Source organism: Geotrypetes seraphini, chromosome 14 (genome assembly GCF_902459505.1).
Source record: "Geotrypetes seraphini chromosome 14, aGeoSer1.1, whole genome shotgun sequence".
NCBI lineage: Eukaryota > Metazoa > Chordata > Amphibia > Gymnophiona > Dermophiidae > Geotrypetes > Geotrypetes seraphini.
This window is the reverse complement of record NC_047097.1, coordinates 14,063,679-14,085,105: the sequence shown is the minus strand read 5'-3', so window position 1 is coordinate 14,085,105 and position 21,427 is coordinate 14,063,679. Positions and strand designations below refer to the sequence as shown.

Genomic DNA, 21,427 nt, shown 5'->3' with positions numbered 1-21,427 from the left:
CCGGCAGGGGAATTTGCGAATCAGCTGAGCGGGCAGCCACTGCTTTCCCCTCTGCCAGCTCTCTGCTGAGTGCAGCTCCAGAGCCACCATCAGCTGGGCCAGAGGGAAGGAGAACAGCGGCTGCAGGCAGGAGGAGGAGCTGTGCCTAGCAATTGCTCTTCATTTACCGAGCTATTCTGGACAAATAGCATGCATATGATTTGCATGCTATTTGTGTGAGCTTAGCCTGGTAAAAGTAAATCTCTCCCAACCCGGTATTTTTTACCATGTTAACAGAGCTCTGTGTCTCCTGTCCTTGTTTCATCACTGCTAGCTGCTGCAGACCATCCAACTAGCAAAATTCTTCCCATTACTAACCTGATATCTTCTCCCATCTAATTAATGATTATTAGGATGGCCGATGTCCTGTGCTCTTTATGACCTTGCGCCATTTCTATTCACAATATATATATATTTTTTAAATGAACAATATAGTATACAGAAACGCTTATCACCTTATTTCCACAGTGATCCTGTTGGGTCTAGTTTTCTAAATATGGGCCCTATCTCTTAAGCATTTTTCCTTTAGAGCAAAAGGGAGAAATTCCTTGGTAATTGGCCCCCATTAGTTTGCTTTTACCATGTGTTTTGTTGTTCAGATATTTTCATGTAATCCCATTATTATTGAAATATTTTACAAAACCTTTATCTTTTCACTAAAGTATTTTTGCCAGCTATGCTCCTGGTTCACCTGGTATTGTTGCACTAGGACGTTAACAAACACCATGGAAACTGTCCTTACCATCTTTACCCTTTACTACTATCCGATACAAGGATCAAAGACAAAGAGCAAGTAAGACAATTTAGTTAATTTTGGGGTCCTTTTACTAAGGTGTGCTAGCTGATTTAGCACGCACTAAACACTAACGCGTCTATTATATTCTATGGACGCGTTAGCATTTAGCACGTACTAAAGGGTTTCTTTATATGTATAGCACTATTCAAACTGCAGGACAGTGTCTTTGAAGAGTCAGTGAGTCTTCCAATTGCATTGTTTCTTGAGGCTACCACAGGTCATACTAGGCCCTGGCATATGTAGGGGAACACAAATTTGTTCTTGCAATTAACATTCTATAGAGAGGAACAAGAGAGCTCCTAAAGGTGAAATAAGGTGTTATAGGAAGATACTTGAGAGGGAGTGGGAGGAAGGTAGCTAGACTGTTGTCATTAGTGATATAAGTGATATATGTTGTCATTATATGATATAAATTTATGTGTGATTTTTTTTTTTTAATGTGAATGAATTTGACTATTTGTATTTATGATGACTGACTGATTAGGGAAGGTATATTTCTATTTTAATTTTATTCTGGTTATTGGGTCTTGAAAAGATGATATCATTAATAATAAGGATACAGACAACTGAGCTATAAATATGTAAACCCAACAACCTAAACAGCTCAGGATATAGAGCCCTATCATATAATAAGGGGTCAACCTACTACTACTAAAGCGCTGGAAGGTGTACGCAGTGCTATACATTTAACATGCAATAGATGGTCCCTGCTTGGAAGAGCTTACAATCTGTTTTGGACAGACAGACAGAACATATAGGGGCTGGGGAGTTTCTTGCAGAGAGAATGACGAAAGATCAGTAGGTGATTTTACATTGAGTGGGAGTTAGAATTGAAGGCATGAGTACAAAGTCGTTTCATCTTTTACCCTGAAAATATTTCAAACTTTTAAAATTCTGAATCTATATTGAAAATAAGATTTCAGTATTAGGGTCAGTTCAGAACCTTTTGGTATCTGCAATCCTTAGCCATGGTAGTACATAAAGAGATTAGGTTCTTACCTTGCTAATATCTTTTTTAGTAGATAGGTTTGTTGTTCTGGACAGTAAGGTATTTTCCCCATGCTCACAAGCTGTACAGAAGAAATCCATTCCAGGTTTTTAACGCCTCCTCCTCCAGGGGACTCTCCTGCACTCTTAAAGCAGGCAATAGTCCTATATAGGAATACACAAGAAGGAGGGGGTACAGGGAGACTCCCCAAACTACAAATCTGTTCTGCTTTAAAAGTATAATAAACAAACTTGTTAAACATATTAATTGAACAATCAAAACATTAAAGTAACCATACCAGTTAGAAACATTTATGAAGCTCAAACATTCCCAAAATGTGTTAAAACAATTATTATTCATACCCTTAAGGACTGACTGACTGGCATCAACATCTCAGTTTTGACTCGAACTTCCTGATTGAGACAGTAGGCAGTTGGAGTAAATAACTGACAGGGCAGGGTTCCAGAATGATACGCCTATCTACTAGAAAATATATTAGTAAGGTAAGAACCTAATCTCTTTTTCTAGTGCAACAGATGTGTCATTCTGGACAGTAGGGACGTTCAAAAGCAGTCCCAGAAATCTAGGGTGGGACCTCTGCACCTGCTCGTAGCTCTGAGGACCCAAAGATGGTGTACTCCCAATGCTGCCACGTCTACTTTAGAACTTGGAGAACGTATTCAGAGTGGACCAGGTCGCTGCCCTACAAAATTCCCTGGCAACCAGGTCGCTGCCCTTCATAGCTCCCAAGGCAAAATTGCTTGAGTTTCCACCTACAAAGAAGCCACGCTTCTTATGGAATGTGCTCTCAAGTAGACCGGTGATTGCTTTCCATAAGCAATATATGAGGGCCGTTTGAAAAGTATTAGACCTTAATTTTTCTTGCTTAAATAAATAAAGCTAGGGAGGTATGTAGGCGATCCTACTGCACATTGCTTGGATTTTTTCCTGCCTACAGAAGCTGTCAGTCGCCGGCAGACCACCAATGAGTGAGGAAGTGTAAGTGAATGCTGTCAGATTTTCATTTTTGACAAAATGATAGAAAAAGTTGAACGCTACTGCATTAAATTTTGTGTAAAGCTTGGCGATTCCCAAGTGGAAACGATCTGCAAGATTCAACAGGCCTTCGGGGACGAAGCAATGGGCACCACACAGATAAAGGAGTGGTTCAACCTCTTCAGAGATGGCTGCACATCAATGAAGAGTGAAGCACGTTCTGGTAGGCCCTCAACATCCAGAAATGAGATCGTCATTGACCAAGTGAGGACCCTGGTGATGCAGGATTGTCGAATCATGATCAGAAAACTTGCAGACGAGGCGAGCATCAGCATTGGATCCGTTAATTCCATTCTTACTTAGGATTTGGGCTTCAGGAGAATTTCAGTGAAGTTCGTGCCAAAGCTGCTAACTATCGAGCAGAAGCAACTCCGTTTGGAGATCGCACAGGACATGCTGGAGACTGAACAATGATCCCAACTTCCTCAACACAGTGATCACTGGCGATGAGTCCTGGGTTTATGGGTACAACCCAACCAAGCTTCTTTGACTCCAGTGGCGTGGTTCATCACGAGTACGCACCACACGGCACAACCATCACCAAGGGGTAGTACCAAGAGGTTCTGCGTCGCCTTCGTAACGTCTGTGAGACGCAAACGGCTGGACCTGTGGGCAATTGGCAACTCTATCATGATAACGCACCTGCCCATTCTTCACATTTGATATGGAGTTTCCTGGCCAAACATAACACACCTGTGATTCCTCAGGCTCCCTTTTCTCCCAACATGGCTCCGTGTGACTTCTGGCTTTTCCCCAAGCTGAAAATGCCCCTGAATGGGACCAGATTTCAGTCAAGAGAAGACACCATGCAGAATGCAACGGACCATTTGCGAGCAATCTCAAAAGAGGCATTCCAGCGCTGCTTCCGACAGTGGCAGAACCGTTGGAAGAAGTGTGTGGCAGCCCAAGAAGACTAGTTTGAAGGAGATTAATATAAGATTGCTGTATCTGAATACGAGTATTTTTTATGAATAAAGGTCTGATACTTTTTGAACAGCCCTTGTATGCTAATGATATGGCCATCTGTATCTATCTTGAGATGGTATCCTTCGATGCCGGTCTACCGCATCTAAACTGACTGGTGAGCACAAAAAAATGGTTCGATAGTTGGAACTCATTAGTGACCTCCAGATAACGTAGGAGGACTCGCCTCACATCCAGCTTTCTCAGAATTTGATTCTTTTTTTTGACCATATGGGTTGGAATGCTGGCAATCTTATCTCTTGATTACTATTAATTATTTCTATTGCACTACCAGACGCACACAGCGCTGCACAGAGTCACAAAGAAGAAAACAGTCCCTGCTCGAAAGAGCTTACAATCTAAACAGCCAAGACAGACAAACAGGATGTCATGGATGCAGTTAAGGGGAACAGTTAATCAGCTGGCTGGATTGAAGGGCAAAGGAGTAGAGTTAAAGATTGAAGGCTATATCAAAAAGATGGGTTTTCAGTCTGCTTTTAAACATGGGAAGGGGATTGATGGACAAACTTGGGTAATTTATTCCTGGCATAAGGGACAGCTAGATGAAAAGGATGAAGTCTGGAATTGGTAGTGGAGAAGAAGGGTACAGCTAAGAGCGGCTTATCTGAGAAACAGCGTTCTCTGGGATGTGTATAAGGAGAGAGAAGTGAAGAGAGATATTTAGGTCAGCAATAAGATCTTAAACTGTATGCAATGGTAGATAGGGAGCCAGTGAAGTGACTTAAGGAGAGGGGTGACATGAGCATAGCAAGGTTGGTAGAAGATGAGTCGTGCAGCAGAGTTTTGCACAGATTGCAAGGGGGAGAGGCGACACTGAGGGAGACCAGGTAGAAGTAGATTGCAGTAATCTAGGTGTGAGGTTATGAGACTTTGAAATGAAATGCTGAAACGATCTTCGGCAAAAAGGATGAGACCATGCGCAAGGAAACTCCTGCCTCCGTGATCTTGAGGAAAGGCTCCCTGCGTGACAGGGCCTACAACTCCAAGACTCATTTCACTGACATAATAGCCATGAGGAAAATGGTCTTGATGGTAAGGAGCCTGACTGAGGCCCTGCAAAACCATGTTAAAATTCCATGATGGAACAGTTTGTTTTACTGGTGGTTTGAGCCTTAGTGCCTCCTTTAGAATGAGAAGCTGGGGAGCTTTGCGTCCACAGGTTCTGAAGCATGAAAGGACCGCCACTTGGACCATGAGCAACGCCACTCTGAGACCTACTTGGAGGAAAGCTTGCACCACAGTGATTGGGATGGTATATGGACACAGGGGGGGGGGGGCAATGCCAGATACAGAGGGGAGATATTAGAAATGGGGAAAATAGGAACACAGAAGCGAGATGGTTTGTGGGGACGGGACTGGGACCGTGCTCACAGGCTCCGGCGGCTTACACAAATTACATTGTAACATGCCACGAAGGTAAGAGGGAGGAAGGGCGGTATAAAGGAACAGACATTGAAGGGGGTGGCGAGAGGGAAGGGTGGTGGTGGAAAGGAATGGAACAGATGCTGAAGGTGGGTGGAGAGGAACAGACGCTGAAGGGAATTGTGGAAGACAGAGTGGGGAGAAGACGCTGAAGGGAAATGGGGAACAGAGAGTGGGGAGAAGACGCTGATGGGAAATGGGGAACAGAGAGTGGGGAAAAGATGCTGGAAAGGAAGAAGACAGAGATGCCAGACTATTGGGGGGGGGGAGTGGAGAGAAGAAGATGGGTGCCAGATCAATTGGGTGGGGTGAAGGGAGAGGCACAGTAACAGAGCAAATGGAAGACGCAGAGAAAAGACAGACAGTGGATGAAAGGAATTCAATGAGAAGATGAGGAAACCAGACCACAAAGGTAGAAAAAAATTATATTTATTTTCTTTTTTTTGCTTTAGGATAAAGTAGTATATTAGTTGTGTTGATAAAAATTTATAAACAAAGCCCTGCCAGTTGAACATCTTTCTCTAGTTCAGCAGCCAGAACTTTGATTTATTAGGAAGGAATAAGCTAAATATTGTAGTACTGAAGCTTGTATGGATGGGATGGGGCGGGACAATGGTGACGGGAATGGGGCGATGAGAGAGATGGTGGTGCCGGGGACAAATTTTTTCCTAGTTTGAAGCACCTGTATGTAAACTACTTGTGTGGTTGTAAAACTACAAAAAGGCGGCATACAAATCCCAATCCCCAGAATGACACACTTATTGCACTAGAAGTTATAAAGACTTTTCCATTACAACTTTTTTTTTTTTTTTTTAAACATAGAAATTCATGCATGGAGAATTTTTGGAAGGCTTTAAACAGAATCCTTACAACACAGACATTTCTCCTTTTTAATAAATGTATTATTGTCTTATGAAACAGAGATTTCTGTATGTGTTTTTGGTAACTATTAAATGAACAAGCATGTCTTTTAAAAACAAGAAAGCAGAGGTCTATGAATAAAATAGGGAAGAGTATGAGCATTGGCAAGTTAAGCATAAACTTTCAATAAGGCAGGCCAAAAGATAATTTGGAAAGCTTGCCAGAGAGGAAAAATCTCTAACATTTTTTGGATATTCAAAGCAAGATGTATATGAAGGATTTGATTGGGCAAATAGATGATCAAAAGGATAAATGGAGTGTTTGGGGACGATAAGGCCATAACAAGAGGCTAAATGGATTCTTCGTTTTCATCTTTATAGAAGAAAATATTTGTGGACTGAGATAGAAACATTCTTTGAGGGTGTTGACTGGCGTAGCAAGGGTGACTGGCGCCAGGGGCGGTGGCGCCCCTCTCCCGCCTCCCTCCCCCGTCTTGCACACCCATCTACGTCCCTTTTTAACTTCAGCACAAGCAGTGAAGAACTTGCTGCCCACATCTGCTTTGGAGCTCTCTCTGATGTCACTTCCTCCCGGAAGTGACATCAGAGAGAGATCTGAAGCTGGCGCGGGCAGCAAGTTCTTCGCTGTTACCAAAGTAAAAATGTAACAGGGAAGGGGTGCACACATGCGGCAGGGGGAAGGGTGCTTGCACCCCAAAGAAGACCGCGCTTGGGGCGGATCACCCCCCTCACTACGCCACTGGGTGTTGATCCAGAGGAACTGAGCATGGTGAACCAGGAAGATGTAATAAAGTTATAAAACGCAGGGACCAGATAGCATACACCCTAAAGTACTATAAGAACTCGAATCCTCAGCTCCAATTTGAATGAGAAGATAAGGGTGGCTAATAAATCTGCAGTTTCATTTTAGAGGGTGGCAGATGTAAAACCAATTTTTAAAAAGGGCTCTGGGGTAATCTGGGAAACTACAGACAGTGAACCAGATATTGGTGCCAGAGAAGCTATTTTGAAGGGCAACATTACTGCCTGGATAGATAGATAAACAGGACAGAGCCAACATGGATTTAGAAAAGGGAAGCCTTACCTTACCAATATGTTTTGAAGGGGTTAATAGATACAAGTGCATTGGAGGATATAGGCCCTTATTTTAGAGGTGACAAGTCAAATGCGTGCGGACAATTGCACCAAGACAACTCAGCGCAAGACAATTGCGCGAAATGACATTTTAGCGCTATGACAATTGCTGGCATTTACATAGAAACATGATGGCAGATAAAGGCCATTTGCAGTAACCATTATCTCTTCCTTTCTCTAAGAGATCCCATGTACCTATCCCAGGCTTTCTTGAATTCAGACACCACCTCTTCCAGGCGACTATTCCATGCATCTACCACCCTTTCTGTAAAAAAAAGTATTTCCTTAAATTACTCCTGATCCTATCACCTCTTAACTTCATCCCTCTCATTCCAGAGCTTCCTTTCAAATGAAAGACTCGACCCATGTGTATTTACATCACGTAGGTATTTAAACGTGTCTATCATATCTCCTCTGCCTTTCCTCCAAAGTATACAGATTGAGATCTTTAAGTCTGTCCCCATACGTCTTATGACCATTTTAGTAGCCTTCCTCTGGACCGACTCCATCCTTTTTATATCTTTTTAAAGGTGCAGCCTCCAGAATTGTACCCAATATTCTAAATGAGGTCTCACCAAAGTCTTAAACAGGGACATCAATACCTCCTTTTTCCTGCTGGCCATACTTCTCCCTATGCAACCTAGCATCCTTCTAGCTTTCGCTGTCACCTTTTCAACCTTTTTGGCCACCTTAAGATCATCACATACAATCACACCCAAGTTCCACACTTCTGTCGTGTCACCCCCTAAACTGTACCGTTCCCTCGGGTTTTTGCAGCCAAATTTCAGACCATTCTTCAAGCTTCACTAGGTCTTTCTTCATGTTATTCCACACCATCCTAGGTGTATTGCACATTTTGGTATCATCTGCAGAGGCAAATCTTACCCGACAGCCCTTCAGCAATATCGTTTATAAAAATGTTAAAAAGAACAGGCCTAAGAACAGATCCTTTAGGCACACCACTGGTAACATCCTCAGAGCGATTTCCATTGATCCCTCTGTTGCTTTTTAGAAAGCTGGGATTTACACATGTAAATCTGCACTAAATGTATTTAATAAGAAACATGTATTTCCTGTTTCAGAAGGGGTTTCCCCACTCCTAACCAGGGGCATTCCCTGTCATCTGCACAGGCCACCTGGTATGAAGGTGGTGGCACAATGTCTGCCACTCCCATCAAAATCGACAGGGCCAAGGTTAGTACTGACTGATCAGGAGAGGGATCCAGTACACCTTGATTTTTTTCCCCCTCCCATCCCAACAACTCTCCTGACATTCCCAGGTCTAAGGACAGGTTCTGCCCATCACAAATAGAGCAAAAGTAGCCAGCAGCAGCACCTTCAGCTCCTGCAGGCCGTTGGCAAATCTCAGGACATGGCCCAGCTCATCATCCAGGAGTTGGGATCTCACTAACATTCTACAGGATCCATGCCAGGCTTATTGCTGCCTCCTGGCTCATATCCCTAAAATAGTGTGTGTGAACTTAAGTTTCCTTTATACTCCTGACAAGATAGGGGAATAAATAGCAGCCAATTAGAATAATTTATTTTGGCTGCTGTAGGGGGGAAATGGAGTACCACACACCTATTTGCCAGCAGGGACCCCATAGGGACTGCCACAGGAGCCCCACCAAGCTAAGGTCCTTGAGCTGAAGTTTGAGGTTGCATAGGGCAGGGCACCCCTGACCTCTACTGGACTAGGGCCTGAACCCCAAGATGGCCTGAACCCCAAGAGCACCCAGGCCACCAAACTCGGCCACAAGGGACACAGACTGTGGATTGGGCCAGGGGAGTCAGGCCTGCACTAGGCATTATGCTACACCATATGCCAGAAGTTGAGAAGTACTCAAGAATTCCAGGCTGCACCAGACTTTTTACTAGTATCTGTACTGCCATCTGTTGGTAGGAAGGGACTCAACTCGCTTATCTGGACTGGTTTAGCAGGATGAAAAGGAAAAAGGGTTTAGACAAGCTCCTAAAGGAAAGGTCCATAAGACATTAACAGCTGTTTAAATTTGGAAAAGACTTTGGTTGTCCCTGGTTTAAGTAAAGAGGAATAGATTTACTCTTTGTGGTCCCACCAGGTACTTATGACCTGAATTGGCCACTGCTGGGAAACAGGATGATGAGCTAGATTGACTTTTGATCTGAATTATTATGCTATGTTCCTAAATTATTAACAACTTTAGCATAAGTTGCTTTAGAATGCTAACTCGCTTTGAACTCAGATTTGGAAAAGGTAATTAAATTTAAAATTCAAATCCTAAATCCATTTCTTCTTTTCAGCTGCAAATATTTAACTTTGGTAGCTCTTGCATTTGTTATCCGACCAACGGCTGTCATTCTGTGGATCCCTTTGCTTGTCTGCCATTTTTTGCATGAACTGAAGAAGTTGGATCTCCTCCTGCAGTACTGTGTGCCCATTGGGTAGGTACAAATTATCACCGGCTTTAGACTAGTATTCTTGGTGTAAGATTGGGAAATAGAAGCTGGTTCTTGTTGTATAGCACTTTAATCCAAAACACTGTTCAGTATTTCATATATATTGCATGATTGTATGTACTACAATGTATTTAAAATACTAAAGATATGATAGCCTTGAGTAGAGCTAGGTCTTGCTAGAAGTTGTCTAATAAGACACAAGCACTGATACATTTTTGTCTAAGTCTAGGTAGGTTCTTTCTACAGAGAATATTCTGCCAAGCTTATCTGTAGGACGGCAGTGAAAATCCATCTGTAACAGTGGAATGATAATCTCTTTTTGTAAAATGTGCCACAGAAACTTTTCTTCTGTTTCAAAGCTGGGTCTTTTTCAGCAGTCTTTTTCAGCTCCTGATGCACTGCTATGGTGGAAAGAATGCCATGTAACATAGTAAATGTTGGTAAAGACCTACCCAGTTCCTCCAGTTTGCTCAACAAGAGTTGTTTCTGGCACTCTGAACAGATTCTATTCCTTCTGTCTTTTTTTGCCAATTACACGATCCACACTAGAGAATGACATGGTGGCTGTTACCCGCGGCTATACTTTTTGGGGTCTAGTTAATGGAATAATTAATATGTTAGAAATAATCATACACTAAATAAATATTTAATGGTTGCTGATACTTTGGTAAGGTTTGTCGTTCTTTTGCAGACTTGTCACTCTGGGGATTTCTGCAATGATAGACAGGGTATATTTTGGTAAGGTAAGTTTAACTTCTGACTTCATAACCACCACCAAATTAAGAAGGGTAGGGGTGTCCTTAGCATTAAAAATGAAAATATGTGCACAATTGCATTTAATAATGACTTTTGAAGAATATAAAAGCGGGGGCAAAAGTACTAAGAGCTCACAGTAGCGTATGTTCTAGTATCATTTGGTAATGATATGGATTTGCATAAGTTGAGGACACACTTGTGCTTTTCAGCAGTGAGAAGGCCCGCAGTTTTGCCACTTTTTATATGTTATTAAAGAAAGCCATCCATCGTTCCCTGCCATCGTGAGGTGAGTTCAGGTTGCCGGGCTGTGGCAGCCGCTCTCCCCCTTCCTTTTAGGCATCGAGCCAAACCTCGGTAAACACAAGTAGAAATTTCTGGCAGGAGAACAAGTTATCGGCATCCTCACTACACCGCGGCCATCTTGCTTCTCTTATCGTAACTTTGCAAATCTTAAGCAGCCAACTGCACCTATTCCAGGTTCTGAATCAGTTGACTCTGATACCATTGAGTAAGATTAAACATAAAAGAGACTGTGGGGCTCATTTACAAAGCAGATGGATTTCAAAATGACCCCCCAAAAAGTTCATCTGCCGAAAACATCCAAATTTTCATAAGACAGAATTTAGTTATCTTACACTGTTCATCCAAATAGTAATGTGATGTGTTGAAGGCATATTTTGGGTAGGACTAGGGTGGACATAAAATTAGGACATCTTTCAGCGATAATGGATGAGAAGAAATGTTCAAGGCAAAAAAAGGACATTTTTATCTAGATCTGTTTGTCACATCCAGCTGACCACTGGAGGGATAACGGCATGACCCCTCCAGCTCTCGGTTATGACTGAGCCCCCCTCCCACACCAAGAAGCGATAGTGTCATATTGGGCTTTATGACAATTTCAGGTATTATGGGCATTCCTCCTGGAACAGCAAGCAAGTATAAGGAGTAGCCTAGTGGTCAGTGCAGTGGACTTTGAGCAGGGGACCCAAGTGTAACTCCTATTCAATTCTTATTTCTGTACACATATGTGAGCCTACATGGAACATAAAAAATACCTGCTGTACCTGAATTTATAAGACACCTACAAGCATGATGGCTAGTGTAGTGGTGTATCTTTAGGTGCAATAGGTTTTTATCTGTTCCAGAGGACTCATAACAACATATAAAGGAATTAAGGTAGGATTTGTACCTGGGTCTCGTTTGAAATTCCACTGCACTGACAACTAGGCTACCCCTTTGCTCTGAATTTTTGTACAAATGATGGCACATAAAACAATTATGTGTCTACTTTTTTGGTGTTAATATTTTGGATGTTTTCAGCACACGAATGTCCTTACATGTTTTCAAATAGAAAATTTGGACTATTTTCCTGTTTGAATAATGGCTGTGAGATGGATGGTTATGACTTCAGTGTCCCAATTGTGACTTGGATGTTCTTTTGAAAACGCCCCTTTGGGTGGCCATCTTAGAATATTTTCATTTCTCTTATTTTGGTACCAAAATACAAGTTATATATGTATAGATAACTAGAGGTAAGAAGAAATCTGAAGAATGCCAAATATCAGCTGGATATGTGACTATTACCAACTGGATTATTCAGTTAATATTCTTTATAACACACACATACTGTATAACTAACAACACAAGTTGCCATTTTGATTAACTTTCCTATTGCTCCGTATCTTGCTTCCTTGTGTTCTCCTTTCTATTGTCTCTTTTCATATGAGGTACACTCAGGGGATGCAGAGTAACCCCTTATCACGTCAGTAGTCCTTCAGGGCTGTCCTGGTCTTTTGGGAGACTACATCTGTAAAGGTTGCAGAGAGTTCTCTGTTTATCCAAATCCAAACTATCAGCAGACAGATTCTGCTGGTTTGGTTTTTGAACAGATGCTCTGGTTGGTAAATAATATATTTTAGTGAGAGGCGGATAGGAGGTTTTGGGAACTTTCAAAACTTCTTTCAAATACTTTTTAAATGTATCCTGCGCTGAGATAAGTGGTAATTTTGGAAAGTTGATAATCCGAAGATTACTTCTTCTGGTCATATTTTCCAACATTTCCACCTTAAAATTAAGGTTTCCACTATCTCTTACCCAGACCGAAGCCTGGGACTCCACTGTTTTTATTCTAGTTTCATGTCCATCCACTTTATTTTCAACGCTGGATATCCTATTTTTCATTTCCAAATTTTCAGACACAACAGAGGTGTAGCGTGTGGTAAGTTGCTGCATTTGAGTTCCCAGAGAGATTTGCAAACTAGATATTGCTTCCCAAATTGTCTCCATATTAAAGACCTTGGGTCTCTGCATTGGTATCAGTTCAGCACCCAGAACCTCTGATGAAAAAGTACCTGGAACTTCAACAGGCGATGAAGTCAGTGTTAGGAAATCCTGAGGCAGTTTCTGTTCCAACTCCTTCCAATGCACAGATGGTTGATTTGGCTTCACCCCTCCTCCTGCTGAGCCGACTCCCGATCTCAGCATGTCTGGAGAGCAAACACCCCTGGGCATTTCCTCCACCGTCGACTGATCAAACGCCCCCAAACGACTTGGAGGACTTTGTTCTTCCATCAATCGGTCAAACGCCCCCGGGCGACTCGGAGGACTCCGCTCTTCCGGGGTTAGAGATGTTGCCTCGAGGGAGAGCTGTAACGCTTCAGCCAGCGTGTCTCTCCCAGCCGAGAAAGCTTCCGGCTGTGTTGGCGTCCCTCGCTGAAGAAAGGCGTCCATCTGGCCCGTTGCTGCTGGCAAAGATTCGTCGGGAAAAACCCGAGGTTTGGACTTTCGTTTCACCATTACAAAGGTAACAGCAGTCCGGGAACATCCGTGGCGTCTAGCTCCAAGCACCCGCGGCCATCTTCCTTAAGCCACTCCCCCCCCTCTGTTTATCCAACTGGTGGTTAGGATCTCCAGGGTGGGAAAACCTTTAATTTATAATTATATCTTCTTTTTTAGATTACCTTTAGATTTAGATTACCTTCTTTTTTAGATCTTATTCCCCCTTCCTGTTCTCACCATTTATGTCTTCTTCTATGCTTTATTAAATACAATTGTAGTTCTGCCCTTTTTCCCTTTGTATGTCAATATGTCAAACTCATGTATTTTATTATAAATAAGCTTATGTGTACACCTTTTGTTTTTATTTGTAAATCGCTTAGCAAATTAAATAAGCGATTCAATAAGTTAAAAATAAACTTGAAACTTGACAGAAGCTCAGTTCCCCCTCCTCCAAATCTGTCCAATACCTATGTAAAAGCGCTACTTCCCAAGTGGCAGGCATCTTTTTCCCAAATATTTGTGATCCAAAAGCCTTGCACCAGACTGCAGTTCCCCACATCCTTGCCAGCAATTCCCAGTCTCTCTCCTACTCATTTTAGCCAGATGCATAGGAGTATAGTACCAGCACAGTAGCACGTTACACCCATTTTCCACCAACTGTGTTGCTATTCCCGATTTTGCCAATACACCAGATCAATTCCCACTCTTTTCTGTCTTCCCCCTGCCCCAGGTCCTATTCCCAGTGTTTCATTTATAAGGTCTTTCCCCAATTAGTATTTAACCATTGATATATATTGCTGAGATTGCCCCTTTCTGTAGACGAGAACTTAATAATTTTTCAAATGCAGTTTTCCCCCCAAATGTATCTCAAAGTAACCTAGAGGATAATAGATAACATTTAACTTGTAAATAGGGAAATATATTCTAAGAAGCTAATCCATATTTGGCTTGGAGCTCTGGAAATGATCAAATCTGCCCAGTATCAATGTCACACTAACCCAGCGGTCTCAAACACACGACCTGCGGGCCGCATGCAGCTCTCCAGGTGCTATTTTGCGGTCTGGACGTGATAATCAACTGCTCCCTTGCTGCAGTTGATTTTTCCAGTCAAAGGTGCAGCCGGTGGCGGCTCCTGGCGCCATTCACATCAGCATTTCTCTTCCCCCTTCCCTTCCTTGCTGAGCAGCAGCATGTCTGGCCGGCTCAGTCGATCGTTCCGTTCAAAGCCGCGGGTGGCGGCTCCTTGTGCTATCCACTCCTGCATCGGAAGCCTCTCTGACGTCACAACATCAGAGAGGCTTCAGACGCAGGCACGGATCTCGCGAGGAGCCGCCACCCGCGTCTTTGAACGGAACGATCGACTGAGCCGGCCAGACACGCTGCTGCTCAGCAAGGAAGGGAAGGGGGAAGAGAAATGCCTCTGCTGCACAGGAAAGGGGGAAGGGAAATGCTGCTTCTGTTGCTGCTGCACCCAATTGGGGAAAGAGAGGGAAGGAAGGAGAAGGAAGACAAGGGAGAGGAGAGGAACAAGAGGTGCCAAGTTCATGGGAGGGAGGGAAGGAAAGGAGATACCAGACCATGGAGGGGGAGGGAGAGATGCCAGGACATGGGGGGAGGGAAGGAGACAGATGCCAGACCAGGGGAAAGGAAGGAGGGAGGGAGAGAAAGGAAAGAAAGATGTCAGACCATGGAAATAGGACGGAAGAAGAGAGAGATAGGAAGGGAAGGGAAGACATGGAAATGTAGATTTTGAAAAGAAAGCAGAAAAATTGAATATTAAGTTAATGCCAAAGATGGATGCAAAGCAGAAAGTGAAGACTGAGAGAAAAACAGTCAAAGGACAAGAAGACCTTGGAAACATAGTTAAAAGCACAGAAAACTAAAGTCACCAGCCAACAAAGGTAAGGAAAATGATTTTATTTTCAATATACTAATTGAAATGTGTCAGTTTTGAGAAAGAAAAGATATTAAACTTTAAATGTGAGGGCTGCAGAAAAAAAATAGAGTACTTGGAGGGCCACAGAAAAAAATAGTTAATGTCTTATTAAAGAAATGACAATTTTACATAAGGTAAAACTCTTTATAGTTTATACATCTTTCCTTTTAACTGTTAAAGGAAAGTTTTATAAACTATAAAGAGTTTTACCTCATGCAAAATTGTCATTTCTTTAATAAGACAATAACTATTTTTTCTGCGGCCCTCCAAGTACCTACAAATCCAAAATGTGACCCCGCAAAGGGTTTGAGTTTGAGACCAGTGCACTAGCCCCTTTACCACCTAAGAAGCAAACACCCCTTCTCCCCTACTCGAGATAAATTCAGGATTAAATTTCAAGTACCGGCATCCCTCTAAAAGAAACACTTTAACTCCCTTCCAATACCACAGTGTAGTTTCTACTGATTGTGGACTGCATTTTTATGCTGGCTCGAGGAAGCCAGGATCTATACATTAGGGGAATGTGGCCCATCAAAGATTGCTTCATCGCCACCCATTTTTTGCACTCATAATCCTGCCATTCAAGAATCACCCTCATCTGAGCTGCTTGATATTTAACCAGATTGGGAACAGCCATATCCCCCTCTCTTGTACTCAAAAGAATATCTGCCTCCCCGCTTTAGGTCACCTATGAACTCAATTAAAATCAGAAAGTTTCTGTTGCAAACTATCCAAAACAGATCACCCTATCCATATCGGGAGTGTCTGAAATATAGGCAGTTAAGAAATCAATAATAATAAAACCCTGTTTTCTGTTCCCTGGCTGAATTCTGTTATAGAACACGGCGGCAGGGAACACTCCGGAGCTTCCCCCCTCCCGCCCTCACTCACCAACCACTGCCGACGCCTTCAAAGGAGTCTGGTGAGGATGGCGGTCAGCTGTTGCGAACTTCACAGGCCACACAGCACCTCGATAGCACATTTCCTCTGACATACGCGATTGCGTCAGAGGGAACGTGCTATCGAGATGTAGAGCGGCCTGTGAGGTTCGCAAAAGCCGGCCGCGATCCTCACCAGGCTGCAAACAACCATGCTGGACCGGGGGAGCAGGGAAGAGGTGCTACTGGACCGGGGGGGAGCAAGTAAGGGGTGCTGCTGAACCGGGGGAGCAGGGAAGAGGGACAGGGGGAGCAGGGAAAAGGGGTGCTGCTGGAACGGGGGAGCAAGGAAGAGGGACAGGGGGAACAGAACCTGGGGGAGCAGGCAAGAGGTGCTGCTGGACCAGGGGAGCAAGGAAGAGGGACAGGGGGAGCAGAACCTGGGGGAGCAGGTAAGGGGTGCTGCTGGACCGGGGGAGCAAGGAAGAGGGACAGTGGGAGCAAGGAATAGGTATGTGCTGCTGGACAGGGGGTGCAGGGAAGAGGTGCTGCTAGACAGAGAGAGCAGGGAAGAGGTGCTGCTGGACTGGGGGAGCAAGGAAGAGGGACAGGGGGAGCAGAACCTGGGGGAGCAGGGAAGAGGTGCTGCTGGACCGGGGGAGCAGGGAAGAGGTGCTACTGGACCGGGGGGGAGCAAGTAAGGGGTGCTGCTGAACCGGGGGAGCAGGGAAGAGGGACAGGGGGAGCAGGGAAAAGGGGTGCTGCTGGAACGGGGGAGCAAGGAAGAGGGACAGGGGGAACAGAACCTGGGGGAGCAGGCAAGAGGTGCTGCTGGACCAGGGGAGCAAGGAAGAGGGACAGGGGGAGCAGAACCTGGGGGAGCAGGTAAGGGGTGCTGCTGGACCGGGGGAGCAAGGAAGAGGGACAGTGGGAGCAAGGAATAGGTATGTGCTGCTGGACAGGGGGTGCAGGGAAGAGGTGCTGCTAGACAGAGAGAGCAGGGAAGAGGTGCTGCTGGACTGGGGGAGCAAGGAAGAGGGACAGGGGGAGCAGAACCTGGGGGAGCAGGGAAGAGGTGCTGCTGGACCGGGGGAGCAGGGAAGAGGGACAGGGGGATAAGGGAAGAGGTGCTGCTGGACCGGGGGAGCAGGGGGAGGAGGGAAGAGGTGCTGATGGACCGGGGGAGCAGGTAAGGGGTGCTGCTGGACCGGGGGAGCAAGGAAGAGGGACATTGGGAGCAGGGAAGAGGTGCTGCTGGACAGGGGGAGCAGGGAAGAGATGCTGCTGGACCGGGGGAGCAAGGAAGAGGGACAGGGGGAGCAGAACCTGGGGGAGCAGGTAAGTGGTACTGCTGGACTGGGGAAGCAGGGAAGAGGGACAGGGGGAGCAAGGAAGAGGGACAGGGGGAACAGAACATGGGGGAGCAGGGAAGAGGGACAGGGGGAGGAGGGAAGAGATGCTGCTGGACCAGGGGAGCAGGGAAGAGGGACAGGGGGAGCTGGACCGTGGGAGCAAGGAAGAGGGACAGGGAGAGCAGGGAACAGGGGGAGCAGGGAAGAGGTGCTACTGGACTGGGAGAACAAGGAAGAGGGACAGGGGGAGCAGGACCCGGGGGAGCAGGTAAGGAGTGCTGCTGGGCCGGGGGAGCAGGGAAGAGGTGCTGCTAGACTGGTGGAGCAAGGAAGAGGGACAGGGGGAACAGGGAAGAGGTGCTGCTGAACCGGAGAAGGGAAGAGGTGTTGCTGGACCGGGGGAGCAAGGAAAAGGGACAGGGGGAGCAGAACCCGGGGGAGCAGGTAAGGGGTGCTGCTGGACCGGGGGAGCAGGGAAGAGGTGCTGCTGGACCGGGTGAGCAAGGAAGAGGGACAGGGAGAGCAGGGAAAAGGTGCTGCTGGACCGGGGGAGCAGGGAAGAAGTGCTGCAGGACAGGGGGATTAAGGAAGAGGGACAGGGGGAGCAGGGAATAGGTGCTACTGGACCGGGGGAGCAGGGAGGGAAGTGGGACCGGTGGAGCAGGGAAGAGGGAGGTGCTGCTGCTGGACCAGGTGAGCAGGGAAGAGGGAGGTGCTTCTGCACAGGGAAGTGGGGTGGGGAGGGAAATGCTGCTGGTGAAAAAAGGGGGCTGGGGCTGAAAGAGAAAATATGGGAGGAGGCTGGGGGGTAAAAATGGGTTTGGAGCTGGGGCTGAAAATAGGGGACATGTGAGGGAAAGGCGGCTTTACTAGCACCCGTTAATGTAACGGGCTTAAACAGTAGTCTTTCTTTTAAATAAATAAAATAATTGGGGTAACATCATCATTTTTACTATTTCAATATGTCCTAACCACAAAAAATTCATCCTCTTCCATTTATCTAAGTCCCTTCGAATCTTATGTAAGAGCAGTTTATAGTTGAGATCATAAAGATTTGCCCCAAGGGGTCCAAAGTAGGTCTCCAGATATCTTAGTCGAACGTACCCATCTAAAAGGAAAAAGCTGCTGTAACTCTCAAACTCGATTCTCCCCTTAAATTCACATTTAATATCTCTGATTTACTCAAATTTACCCAGAAACCAGACACCAGGTCCATTAACATTCAGTTCCTCAAGCTGTTCCGTTGTTAACGAACCTTGTGTCCTGTAAAGCAAAAAAATCAAAGCATCTGCAAAAACTTACTAATCCCCTCCCCCCCTTTATGAAGCCACGTTAGCATATTTTATTACCAGTTGCGGCGGTTAAAGCTGCCGACACTCACGGAATTCTTATGTGTGCCGGAATCTTTACCACTGTGGCTGGCAATAAAAAATTGCTTAATGGACTTCATAAAAAGGGGGGGGGATTAACTTGTAATCCCCCTTCCTAGTTTGGATCCTCCGAATCCTTACATTCTGCTGTACTCTCTCAGCTGAAGGTTCAGTAATTAGTTTATTTTTTATTTGCTTGCTGGAGATGATCATTTCACATTAACAAATTAGCAGTTTCTACCAGAGAAGGCATTCAAGGGACGTTTTCAGCTTATCCTGCTCGCTTCACTTTGGTATAAGTAGAATTAGATAAAACAAGGTGATTAAGAGAGATTAAATAAACCTGTATATTTTATTTTTTTTAATGTCCCTCGAGCATGATAAATAGGATGTCTTAACAATTCTTGATCTGTTTAAATACTAATTTTTATCTCTGACTGCTGTCTTAAGGCTTTGCATAGTTTGGTTGGCTGTCCATGCCATGTGCCACTTCTTTCTTGTTTGTTCTAACCTTTATTTGGGTTTTTTCTCCCCAGTGGACACTGGTCCAACTGAACTTCCTAAGGTTTAATGTACTTCAAGATGTGGCCACATTTTATGGATCTCATCCATGGCACTGGTACCTCACTCAGGGCTTCCCTGTTATCATGGGGACTCACCTCCCCTTTTTTATCCATGGCTGTCTCCTGGCCCCCAAGAAGTATTGGATTCTGCTGGGAGCTGTGGCTTGGACACTGCTGATTTACAGGTGGGTACTTTGGTGACGGGTGCAACAAGGTACTATTAAGATATGAGAAATCCTGCCACCTAAAAAAGCAAATTATCAAATTCATCTTACAGCTCACTTCCCAAAATGTAGTCTTTATTTTAATAGTTACCTTTTTCTCTAAAGTAAAGTAGTAAAAAAATAAGAGCCACAAATTGTTTTACAAACTAAAATCTAATTTGTGTTGTGCTTTTATAAGGCTACTGCATCACCCCTCTAGAAGAATATAACGGTAGGTTCTGGAGTTTCATTACGAATGTAGAGCTCAATTGAGATTTGTCCAAAAGTCCTTTAAATTCATTATTGTCTCTTAAATCAATTGTAAATGAAAATCCATATTCAGTCTCCTTTGTAGATGGTAAATAAACTTGCATGAAAACTGATGGTTCACAACAGTAATGCCCCCCAAAAAGGGGGAAAAATCCACAAAAAAAGATGCAAAGAGAAAGTGGACAAAATATATGGTACCCAGATTGGAACAGAAAGAATAAAAGTTCAAAAAATGTGTGGTAAAAATGGGTTTTATTAAGACCAATAAGTCTGTTTTGTATAAACAATAAATACCATGTTCCCTAAATATAAGCCCTACCCCAAAAATAAGCCCTAGTCCCAGAATTCGTTGGCAGTTTCCCTTTCCTCCCTCCCATTCCTTGTGCAGCCGAACCCTTGAACGAGCACCGCCCCCCCCCAAGCACTTGCCCCCGCCGCGCAGCCGAACCCCCATCTTTCCCTCCCATCCGAACCCTGCAAACTGCGAGCAAGCCCAACATACGGTACCTCCCTAAGCAGCGTCGGGCCGGCAGCACTCTAAACAGGCTGCTTCAGCCTTGTCCCGTGAATTCACTCTGCCGCGTTACTGATGACCAAGCAAAAACTGCAGATAATGTACAAAGATGCAGGCTTACTTTTGGCAGCAACTTTGCAGGAAGAATCACACAGGCAATCATTTTATACCTTATTTACCATGGACCCCTGACGAAGATGTGTTGTCCGAAACATGGACTGTGTCGGGTCCCTTGGTTGGTAAAAAGGTTTTATATAACTGTATTTTAATTTTGGTCTAATAAATATTGCCTGCATCTTTGAACATTATCTGCAGTTTTTGCTTGGTTTTTCTGGTTTGGTGGATTCACTGCAGACTTCGTTGGATTTTTTTTGTTCCTGCTGCGCGTTACTGATGATGTCATCAGTAATGTGTCAGAGTGAATTCATGGGCGGACAAGGCCAAAGCAGCCTGTTTAGAGTGCTGCCGGCCCGACGCTGCTTATGGAGCTATGTAGGGCTCACTCGCGGTTGGTTGGCGGGGTTCGGATTGGAGGGAAAGATAGGGGTTCGGCTACGCAGTGGGTGTAGGTGCTTGCTCAAGGGTTCTGCTGCACAAGGGATGGGAGGGAGGGAAGGATAGAAGCTGGGCAAGGGTCCTGCTGCATGACAGTGGGGAGGAAAGATGCTGCACATGTAGGGGAAAGGAAATTGGAAGAATTGGGGTGAAGGAGAGGAAGGGAGAGATGATCATGTACATACCCCGAAAATAAGACCGTGTGTTTTTTTGTGCCTGTCTTGTTTTCAGGGAAACATGGTAGTAAACAGAACCCAATAAAAAGTCTATATCATTTAGACAAATGTAGTTAAAAAGGACCCAACACGGTCCGTATTTTGGCACATGGCCTTCCTTAGGAGTCCATGTTACTTGAAGATTATTGAAAAAAATACAGGACGAGTGTAAGGTAAAACAGTTCAACAAAATGCGAGAGCATCAGCTATCAATTGTATACTACCATAATTTAATCAAGAGTAAACAGTGCAGTGCAGCACATCAGACCAGCAAACAAACTGGTTTTCAAATATAAAG

General features: G+C 44.6%; 1 protein-coding gene across 4 annotated transcripts in view; it reads left to right on the top strand.

Annotated features, from left to right (window-relative positions):
* PIGB (phosphatidylinositol glycan anchor biosynthesis class B) overlaps positions 1-21,427 on the top strand; it is a 50,866-nt gene that overhangs the window by 12,256 nt on the left and 17,183 nt on the right. For all 4 annotated transcript variants that reach the window (XM_033919742.1, XM_033919741.1, XM_033919743.1 and 1 more), the window contains 4 exons: positions 702-832; positions 9,584-9,724; positions 10,431-10,482; positions 19,346-19,557. In XM_033919742.1, coding sequence (XP_033775633.1) covers positions 702-832; positions 9,584-9,724; positions 10,431-10,482; positions 19,346-19,557 — 536 coding nt within the window. The remainder of the gene's footprint in view (positions 1-701; positions 833-9,583; positions 9,725-10,430; positions 10,483-19,345; positions 19,558-21,427) is intronic.